This window comes from Spea bombifrons, chromosome 3 (genome assembly GCF_027358695.1).
Source record: "Spea bombifrons isolate aSpeBom1 chromosome 3, aSpeBom1.2.pri, whole genome shotgun sequence".
In the NCBI taxonomy this organism is placed as follows: Eukaryota; Metazoa; Chordata; class Amphibia; order Anura; family Pelobatidae; genus Spea; species Spea bombifrons.
In genome coordinates, this window is record NC_071089.1 from 42,716,152 (window position 1) to 42,727,134 (window position 10,983).

The 10,983-nt window shown below is 39.3% G+C and overlaps 1 protein-coding gene across 1 annotated transcript in view; it reads left to right on the forward strand.

Annotated features, from left to right (window-relative positions):
• Positions 1–10,983, forward strand: part of EZR (ezrin) — a 72,413-nt gene that overhangs the window by 22,122 nt on the left and 39,308 nt on the right. Inside the window, exons 5-7 of the mRNA XM_053460874.1 lie at positions 4,684–4,958; positions 8,068–8,151; positions 8,671–8,817. Of these exons, the coding sequence (XP_053316849.1) occupies positions 4,684–4,958; positions 8,068–8,151; positions 8,671–8,817 (506 nt within the window). The remainder of the gene's footprint in view (positions 1–4,683; positions 4,959–8,067; positions 8,152–8,670; positions 8,818–10,983) is intronic.

Consider the following 10,983-nt stretch of genomic DNA (forward strand, 5'->3'; position numbering starts at 1 on the left):
GGCCTGCCCTCATGAATCCAGTATAGCATGTGGAGTGAGGCGCCCAGTGGGGTCACATAATGCATGCTATGTGACCCCACTGGGTGCCTCGCTTCACCGCACACCCACAGAAAAGCATAGTGTGCCGGATTTGTGATGTCAGAAGATAGACAATGCAGTGAAAGGAGAGTGTACATGTGTATAGTGCCAGAGTCAGTCCAAGTATGAGTGTATACTCCAGTTCAGTTTCAGTGCCTATATGTACAGTGCTGGGGTCAGTCTGTGGGTGCCAACGCTACAGTATCAGGGTGAATACTGTATGTACAATACTGGAGTCAGTGTGCAGCTGTTTGTCTGTGCTATATGTATAGGGCTAGAGTCCGTGTGTGTGTAAATGTATAGTACCTGAGTGACTATGTCTACTGTGTTGTAGTGCCAGATTCAGTGTGTATGTGTCCACAGTATTAGAGTGGGGAAAAAAGCTAGCTCCTAAATCCAAACCAATTGTGTCGACCACTGAATTATTAAAACAACTGCATACATCCAGCCATTGCTTGAAGATTACGTTTTCCATGATGCTGACAGGCCCTGTGATCTGTTCCTAAGCATGATTTGCATTCCTTGCTTATGCACATGTGGTGTGTTGATGGATTTAAATGGCTGGAGCCCCATTTATAGGGAGTCAACAATGTTTTATAACAATTTAAATGCAGCACACTTTAGAGATCTGATAGAGGCCTTATAATCAAATGTGAAGAAAAGGTTTGGTACCTTAACATTCATAATAAAAACATAACACATACGGATAACAGAGGCAAAAGTTGTTGTAGTACATTTCAGATTGAGTTGCTCCATCCAGTTTCCCCATTTTAGAAACCTTATGCATAAATTTTATAGTATAGGTTCATGAGATCTCACTGGAACTACTACCTGTTTTAACTTAAGTTTGTAAATATGGCTTCCATCTTGGTCCCAGTGATACAGGGTCCATCCATGTTTTAACACTAAAGCACGGTAGGGGGCAGGCACCCATTATGTGCCTCAATAATGTAGATTCCCTAAATATTTGGCTAATAACACACGTGTTGCATACCATATGACCCTGTCTTGCATATATTTGCCAATAGGTACTGCATACAAAAGGATCTGGTATGGGAGTAACTGATGCCCAAAGCAGGAGTGTAAGAACGCACACAGTGATAGACACACACTTCACAAATGAGACAAAAGCTGTACATTTGAATATAGGTATATTAAACAAAGCAGATACATCTCACCATAAGCAGCAGGCATATCAAGTATACAGACTGCTGGGGAGTATTAAGTTAGAGTAGTCCAAAAGGGGCTGGGGTGGGTAGCAAACAAAATGGGTAAATCCAATAGGCAGTCCAGGTCAAAAAGGTAACATGCAGGCAAAATGGTAAATCCAATAGGCAGTCCGGGTCAAACAGGTAACAGGCAGACAAAATGGTAAATCCAAGAGACAGATCTAGAGTCATACATGAGCTATAGCTCCAAAGTAACTTAATGAACTCACACATCTGTTACTGAGAGACGGGGATAAAAAGCATGTTGAAAAGGTCAGGTGTGTTAATGACATAGGCTTCAGGTGACGGAACCAACACAGCTGAACATAAATACACAGAACACGGATTTTAAACATGACCAGACAAGACATACATGGTACAGGATGCCACAAAGGACAGGGAACAAGGCAAGGAACACAGGGAATGGAGTGAGGAGCTGAGATCCTCAGACCCTTCTCCTTTAACCCCTTAAGGACCAGGCTCATTTTTCGTTTTGTACCCTGTGGGACCGCGGCTGTTTTGACACTTTTGTGGTGCTTGTGTTCAGCTGTAATTTTCTCCTCACCCATTTAGTGTACCCACATAAGTTATACATTGTTTTTTTCAGGACAAGATGGGCTTTCTTCAGATACCATTATTGATCGTATCATCTTAATTACTATAAAAAAAATAAAAAAAACATGGTGAAAAATTGAAAAAAAACACATTTTATGACTTTTATTTGAAAAATCTTTTACTCACCTAAAAAAGCAAGTAAAAAAACTAGCTAAATAGATTCTACTACTTGTCCTGAGTTTATAAATACCCAATGTTTTTATGTTTTTTTTGCTGTTTTTTGTAAGTTATAGGGCAATAAGTACAAGCAGCGTTTTATGATTTCCAAATCTTTTTTAACAAATCTGGTCAGTCTGCCTCCATCTCCTCTTTGGAATATCTTTGAAGCCGCTTAACTCAATTTAACCCCCTCAAACCATATGTTTTTGAAAACAAGACACCCCAGGGTATTCCAAATGCTGTTATTTTAACCCTTTCCATGCACCAATTATAGAACTACACTTTGTCAAACTTTGTAATAGTAATTTTTTTTATTTTTTTTTCACACAAATTGTACTTTAGTTATAGATATACAGGTTCTGGTATATGTCACTGTCAAACAACACCCCAATATGTGTTCAGGAACATCTCCTGAGTGCAGTGATACCCGACATGCATGGGTTTGTGGGGTTGTTTGAGATTTAAAATGCCACATTTGGGAAGTGCGCTTTTTTTCTCCATTTTGGAAAGTCTGTACCTATGCCCTATCTTTGAGCTCGGCCACTCCAATTTACCCCATCAGCCATTTTTTTATATATAAGACACCCCTTGGGTATTTGAAGTGCTTTTATTTTAACTCTTTGTTGAGATTTTTGAGAAATTTTAGCACTTGCTCAAAATAATAAACTTTATTTTTTTATTTTATTTTTTTAATACTTTTTTTATATTTTTTTACACATTTTGCTGGTACTGGATGGTTCATCTAGTGACATCACTGCATAATTATTTTTAAATGTTAGCACTTTTTTTTTTTTTTTTTTTTCCATTTTTTATTTTTTTTTTGAATATTTTACTAATCACATAGTGATTAGAAAGCTGGGTTCCATTGACTTGCTTGGTTGAATGCAGTACCTGTATTCAACCTGCAAGTGGAGCCAGAGTTCTCTAGAGGGTCTGGAGACCGTCTGGCATACTCTTTCATCTTTATTGTTTTTTTTTCCCGGGCTGCCGCCATCTTGCTGATGGCGAAGAACACCGGCAGCTGCGGCTGTGACCACTCTCCGGAGCGGTCACAGCCCATCCAAAGGTAAGTGTTTGGTGTCGCTGGATGCCTCCTGATCGAGGCATTCCAGCGACACCATTTAAGTTTAGGAGGCGATCGTTGATCGCCTCCTAAACGCTTTTAAAACGGGCGTCCCAGGGAGGGGCCAGGGAGGGGCCAGACATGGCCCCCGATGCCGATCTCGGCGTTACTGAATGCCTCGACATCGAGGCATTACAGTAACGCCGTTTAAGCGAAGAAAGTGATCGTTGATCACTTTCTAAGCTTATTTAATTTTATGACGTTTCAGGACCGTCAAAGGTCATTTAGTGACCTTCTTGTCATGACAGTCCTGAACCGGCAAAGGTCGCGAAGGGGTTAAGCAAGGATAGGATATCTCAAATGGAGATCCTCAGATGTATAAGGGAAAGAGGGCAAAGGTACATAAAATACAGACACACGAGTAAACAAAACAGCAAGCTGTGGGGAAGAATTCAACGCCAGCCAGGGCTGGGGCCGAATCCTGACAAAATGCAAGCAAAACAATAATGTTTCTCGGAGTGGCTCCATAGCTTCAACTTAAGGGAAACCAGGGGCCTTCATGCTTCCCTTGTCAGCCCACTGCTGCATATCTTTCATGTCACTTGGTCCTTGCCCTCATCTTATGTTTAGATATCTTTATTTCTATTCCATGCAACTAGTGTTGTTGTTGGCCATGCTGCTTATGTGCCACCCTCTCAATGAGAAATACTTTTTACATGACCTCTGACCCTGTAATTTTAGATGTAATTTTTTTATTAATTAAAATTTTTACTTCAAACATAAATTATTTATTAGGTATTGCACAGCAATTCTTTGATCACTTTATTAAAATCCCCTTTTTTTTTAAAAAGCCCCCTTACTTTTTTTACTTATTCTCTGAAGCCTTTTAGAGGCAACAAAAATCAAATATATGTGCAACCTAGGAATGCTATTTGTTTACCTCTGTTGTGATGTGATACTGTTTGAGAGGTTTACGGTATTTGTTTTTCTCCAAGAAGTTGACATTCCTCTATTACATTTTGGTTAGTATACCTGAGAACTATATGTATTGACCTTAAGTAACATTTCCAATGGTCAAAGAATGGTTAGAGGCACGGCTACCGGCAAGACTTAAATGAATTATGCCTTTGATTAGAAGAAAGCTGCTTTTTATTCACCCTTATTAAACTACAAAAGGGCCCTGAGCATGCTTTGCTTTAACTCGCCTTCAGCCAAATGTTTTTATGTTCTTGCATGGTTCTCTGAGTTCTCTGAGTTATACCATATACACTGTGTAAAGTACCCCCATACGTCACTTTCATTATAAGAAAGGAGAAACCTGTTTGGGTCTAAGTAATGCATGTTTGTATTTTTGCGGTGCTTCATATTCAATGATGCATATAATCAAAAGGGATGATTTCTCAGTTTGCCTGCTTTGAAATTCAGTATACTACATTTCCCCTCTTACATATTCCACTGAAGGATGGCAGCAGTTTGTCATGATAGAGACTTCATTGTGAACTTTTAAGTATATTTTTGTAATTTTACTTATTTATTGCTTACTTTTACTTTAATGTTCAGGTCTCTGCTCAGGAGGTGAGAAAGGAGAATCCTCTTCAGTTTAAATTTCGTGCCAAATTCTTCCCAGAGGATGTGTCTGAAGAGCTTATCCAGGAGATCACGCAGAAACTTTTCTTTATGCAAGTCAAAGACAGCATTCTGAGTGATGAAGTGTACTGTCCTCCTGAGACTGCTGTTCTCCTTGGCTCTTATGCTGTGCAGGCCAAATTTGGTGATTACAACAAAGATACACACAAGCCTGGATACCTGAATTCAGAAAGACTCCTGCCACAAAGGTTAGTGCACAACAGCAATTCATTTTCCCAGGTGGGTATTAGGGCTTAACAACTAATCGATAAAGTCAATAATAATCGATAATGAAAATTGCTGTCAATGATTTTCATTATCGATTAGTCTAATCGATTTTATTGAAAAAATAATCTGCCCTTAAAATAGAGGTTGGGCTATAACACTAAGATCCAGATCTCCCACAGCGCCGCAGGGGACCTGGATCCTCCTCTCTGGCAGCCGGTGGGCATCTGTGCCATGACCTTCCGGTGCTCTGTCATAGAAGCTCCAGCAAAAGTGCTGGGCAGTAGCAGAGGTCTACGCGCATCGCGCAAATGTTCACTGGCAGCCCCAGGGAGTCTGGAGCATGGGGGGGGCAGAGTGGCGTATCAGCAGAATATAAGGCATAATTTGGAGTGCATGTGGCATATCAGGGGGTATAAGCCATATCAGGGGCAAAGTGGCATACAGGAGGTATAAGGCATATTAGGAGGCACAGTGGCATATCTGGGAGGTATAAGGCATATCTGGGAGGTATAAGGCATATCTGGGAGGTATAATGCATATCAGGGGGTATAAGGCATAGCAGGGGCACAGTGGCATATAGGGGGTATAAGGCATATCAAGGGGTATAAGGCGTGTCTGGGGGGCGGAGTGGCATATCAGGGGTGAAAGGCAGAGAGCACAGTGGCATATCAGGGGGTATAAGGCATATCTAGGGGGCAGGTTGGGAAATAAAAACAAGAAATAGTTACATAGTAAATAAGGTTGAAAAAAGACCTAAGTCCATCAAGTTCAACCCTTCTACGTAACCTTCCTATTCTTGATCCAAAAGAAGGCAAAAAAAAAAAAACCCTAATTAAGCTACTTCGAATTCTACCATCAGGGGAAAAAATTCCTTCTCGACGAGGCAATTGGATTTCTCCTTGGATCAAGAAGCTCTAAAATATTAATGTTATGCTATTTATAGCCCTGTATGTCATGTTTTTCTAAAAAAAAAAATATCCAGTGCCCTTTTGAAGGCATTTAATGTATTTGATAACACCACCTCCCTTGCCAGTGAATTCCATACCTTTATTGTCCTCACTGTAAAGAATCCCTTACTTTGTCATCTATGAAACCTGCGCTCTTCAAGTCTAAGAGGGTGACTTCTTGTTCTTTGTACATTTCTGTTTATGAACAGGTCACTGAAGAGCCCATTATATTGGCCCTGCATATATTTATATAATGTTATCATATCCCCTCTGAGATGCCGTTTTTCTAGCATATAATAATTTTAACTTTTTTATTCTCTCTTTATAACTAGTGTCTCCCAATCCCCTTTGCACGTTTTCTAATTCCATAATGTCCTTTTTAAGTACCGGTGCCCAGAATTGTAGCGCATATTCAAGGTGAGGTCTTACCAATGACCTGTAAAGAGGCAAGATGATATCCTCCTCCCTTTAATCAATACCTCTTTTTATGCATGCCGAAACCTTATTGCCCCTCGCAGCTGCTTGCTGGCATTGCGCACTGTTGTCAAGTCTGTTGTCAACCGTTATTCCTAGATCCTTCTCATTGGTAGTTTCCCCAAGGATATTCCATTTAAAGAATAGGTTGCATTTTTATTATTTTTACCATAATGCATAACTTTGCATTTCTCTATATTGAACCTCATCTGCCACTTGCACGCCCAGTCCCCAACTCTGTCTAAATCTTCCTGCAACGAAGAAACATCAAGATTAGTCTGAACTACCCGGCCTAATTTTGTGTCATCAGCAAAAACTGTGACATGGCTCTCAATGCATCTTGGGAGATCATTTATAAATAAATCAAAAAGAAGAGGACCGAGGACAGACCCCTGAGGCACTCAACTTAATACCTGCGCACAGGCTGTACGCGTTTTTCTCAAAGTTTTTTTTATACTGCTGTTTGTTTTTAACACCCAGTTTGTTCATTAAATTATTTTAAATAAACAAAAAATTTGCATGCACCAACGTCACAAGGTATGCTGAGCAAAGTTTGTTAACTAAATCGCAATAATATTGTAAACTTCATTAAATACAATTTATTCTATATTATTTATAAAAAAAATGACAATATCTGGGAGGATAAAAGATTAGGAATGAATAGAGAGAGAATAAAGCATAATAAAGAAAAATATTTGAAAAACCAGGTGATTTTAAAAATTCCTGGTGTAGAAGCGTACATACACTATATTGACAAAGGTATTGGGACACCTGATCATTACACCAACTAGATTGCATCGTATTCTTAATACATAGACATTAAAATTAAATTGGTCCCCCTTTGCAGCTATAACAGCTTCCGCTCTTTTGAGAAGGCTTTTGGAATGTTTCTGAGCAATGTCCATAAAGACATGGTTTGATGTGGAGGATGTTTCATCCACAGAAACACCCCGAAATCCTGTAGAATCCAGAGTAGAAGCTGTAATAGCTGCAAGGTGGGAAACAGCATCATATTAATGTCTGTATTTAGAATGTGATATCATCAAAGTCCCTATAATGGTCAGGTGTCACAATACTTGTGTCCATTTTATTGTATCTGAGTGTCTCATGCCTCTGAAACTGGTCTCACTTCTCAAAGATTGGTCTATTTTTTTAAATATATTTCAGTGCATTGATATTGTAGTGAGTGACGGTCAGTGTCCACTCAAGCATGTTTTTGATTTGTGTCACACGAGTACTTTAAGTGAAATGCAGGCAAAGTTAATGTTTTGTTTTGCTATTAGGACCTAGATTGTTTTGAGCCATCGCGTTGAAGTGTGTACATGAACTGAGTTGTGAGTTGGATTAACTATGTATTATGAAGTTGGCATGGTTAGTCCTTCAATACTACAAATCTAATCCTACTAGATTAACATTTTCTCTCACTATTCCTGCTATTGTTAGTACTATTTGTTTTTTAAAACATCAACATAAAATATGCTACAAAATGAGGAACAACTCTTTCTTCTACAACTTCAAAATTACAAAGGCTTGTTATTTAAATGAATATGGGAGAAGATAGCAACACACATGTAGGGCCAGGTGCTATGCTGTTCATACAAAATTGTTGAATACTTTGGAAAATGTAAGCTTCAAATGCAGTGAAGTTCTTCTTTCTGTTGGTTATTAGAGTCCTGGATCAACATAAACTTTCCAGAGAGCAGTGGGAAGAGAGGATTCAGACATGGCACGCAGAGCACCGTGGCATGCTAAAGTAAGTGATGGGGCTTGGCAGCTCTGCAAATTGTTTCTCATAGAAATGCTAAATTTCCTTTTTTAAATAATTGTAATATACAGTGTACTTATTAGAAAGGAAGGGGTGTCATGGGGTTCATTCACTAAAAAGTGGTGGCAGGAGAATTTATATGAGGGTTGTGTCTCTTCACTCGTTTACCTCACTATTCATTATGAAGGAGCAACACTGACATGTTTCCCCAGCAAGACAATCCGAGCTGACCTTGTATAATGCATAATTCAATGGCTGAAGAAATTGTATTGACTCAACTATACATTATACAGGGCCATCCAAACCTTTCTTGTAGCAGCTCATGGTGGCTGGCCCTTTATAAAGTATATTGTTGTCATGGTGCTAAAAACACACCTCTCCTGGCAACTCTCCCTTTAGTGAATAGACCTCTTCAAACATGAGCAGGAAAGATACATATCAGGATGACAGGTGGAAAAAAAAAATCTGTGGGGGTATGGCTTATTTTTTTGTTTACATTCTTTGCAGAGAGGATGCCATGCTGGAATATCTCAAGATTGCTCAGGACTTGGAGATGTATGGAATCAACTATTTTGAAATTAAAAATAAAAAGGGGACAGATCTCTGGCTAGGAGTGGATTCCTTGGGCTTAAATATCTATGAACATGATGACAAGTATGTAAAAGAACTCATATATTGTTTTTTTTCAGCACAAGTAAGACTTTCATTTGAAACCATATTAAGCTATGTAGTACATTGTTTTGTTTGAAATAAATTTGAAAAGGTGGGGAAAAAATGAAAAAAAAATTTTAACAGTTTTGTATACATACAAATTGTACACACATTGAACCAATGGGAAAAATTATCCAAAATATATTCATTAACTTGTCCTGATTTAGTACAAAAAAAAACAAAACTTGTCCTGATTTGGAAAACACCCAGTATGGCCAGGATCTATTTTGACCAGTATAGGGCAAATATTGCAAGGCATGCATCATGTTTTTAAAATGTAATTTTTTTCAAATTTGGCATGGTAGGCTAATAACTGCAATAGTTGTCACAGATACTGATTATCCCCCAAAAATTATGTTTATGAACAGTAGATAAGTCAAGGTGTACAACTAGGGTCATTTTGACACTTTTCAAACAGGGATTTTTATATTTTTTTGTTTTTTTTGCATATGTTGCAATGTTGCTTTAGATTTCATATTATATTTTGTATAGAATATGTGCAACTATGTCCAACATCCCCCGGGTCCAACAAAGCCTCACATGCATGGTTCATGCATTTTTTGATGAAGCTATGAGGGCAAAACTGGAAAATGCGCATTTTAGTTTTCAAATTTGGAATTTTCTGAAAATTACCCCATAAAAGTATATGTTTATGAACAGTAGACAAGGTCGAGGTGTTCAGTGATCTGAGGTGCCAAAGTTCACAGAAAATTTATTTTATTGCGTTTTTAAGGCATACATTTCAATGTTGCAATTAATTTCTTGCACACCATAAGTGCAACAGTGGAAGAAAACACCACATTTTGTTCACCAACATCCCCTGATTCCAACAAGGCCTCACCTGCATGGTTCATGCATTTTTTGAGGAAGCTATGTGGGCAAAACTGGAACATGCGCCTTTCAGTTTTCAATTTTCTAATTTTCAGAAATTGGTTTGCTGGGCATTTTGGAAGCCCCCCAATTTAAATTACCCCATAAAAGTATATGTTTATGAACAGTAGACAAGTCAAGTTATTCAAATAGGGTAATTTTGACAGTTTTCAGGCTTGTTGAAATGTGACACGTTTAGGCCACTGACATTGATCAGAGAGAGCGATCAATAATCAGTGACTTAAAATGTCACCGACAAGTGATCAGGTAATAATTATGTATTTTTTTATAATTTTTTTTTCTACAATTACCCTAGATGACCCCTCTCTCTTTCTGAAGTAGGGTTTTCCTGGGGCTGCCATAATGATCAGATCACTCCTATTGGCCAGGAGTGATCTGATCATCATCAGCCCACTTATTAACTCACAGCATTTGACCTGGAAGCACCCTGGACTTTCAGGTCAGTGCTGGTATTTTTTTTTTTATTTTTTTTTGATAATTTTTTTTTAACTCTTTCAATGCTGATGCTCCATTGGAGCACAGCATTGACTGATATTTAGTAAATGTTAACCCCTGCAATACCGCGATTGTGTCATACACATCGCGGCATTGAAGGAGTTAACGCTGCACTGTCACTCTCATGGAGCGATCAGGCAGCAGGGGAGGGTTGGGGCCTCTCCCTCTGGCAGCTGGGACGCAATTGCTGGTCTATAGACCATCCATTGCAGGGAGGAGTCTCTTTGATCAATCCTGTAGGCTTCCATGGCTACAGGAGTGATCAAATGGCTTGTGGAGGTTCGTTTTTTGCTGTTTCTGGTCTGCCTTGGCTTCCAGGCAGACCACCAGCAGCAGAGCCTACTACAAAACGGGTATTAACCCCTAAAATACCAAGATCGTGGCTTTGAAGGGGTTAACGCTGCACTGTCGCTCTCATGGAACGATCAGGCTGCAGGGGGATGTTGTGTCAGGTCCCCACACTTGTGTGGGGACCCAATCAACAAACAACCCCCTTCCCTGAAGCTGCCTGTGGCAGCTGAAAACGCAATTGCAGGATCCGTGGGAGTGATCAAAGGCTTGGGGGCGGGCTCAGGGTGGCTGTGCGGTACGGAAGGGGTTAATTAGCAACTGTTTTTAGTACAGAACCACTTATCAAATGCAAATATATGATGTGGAAGTTATAGGCCCAGGATCCATTTGCTACCATCTCACTACAAATAACAGATGTAAAAAGGTGTTGCA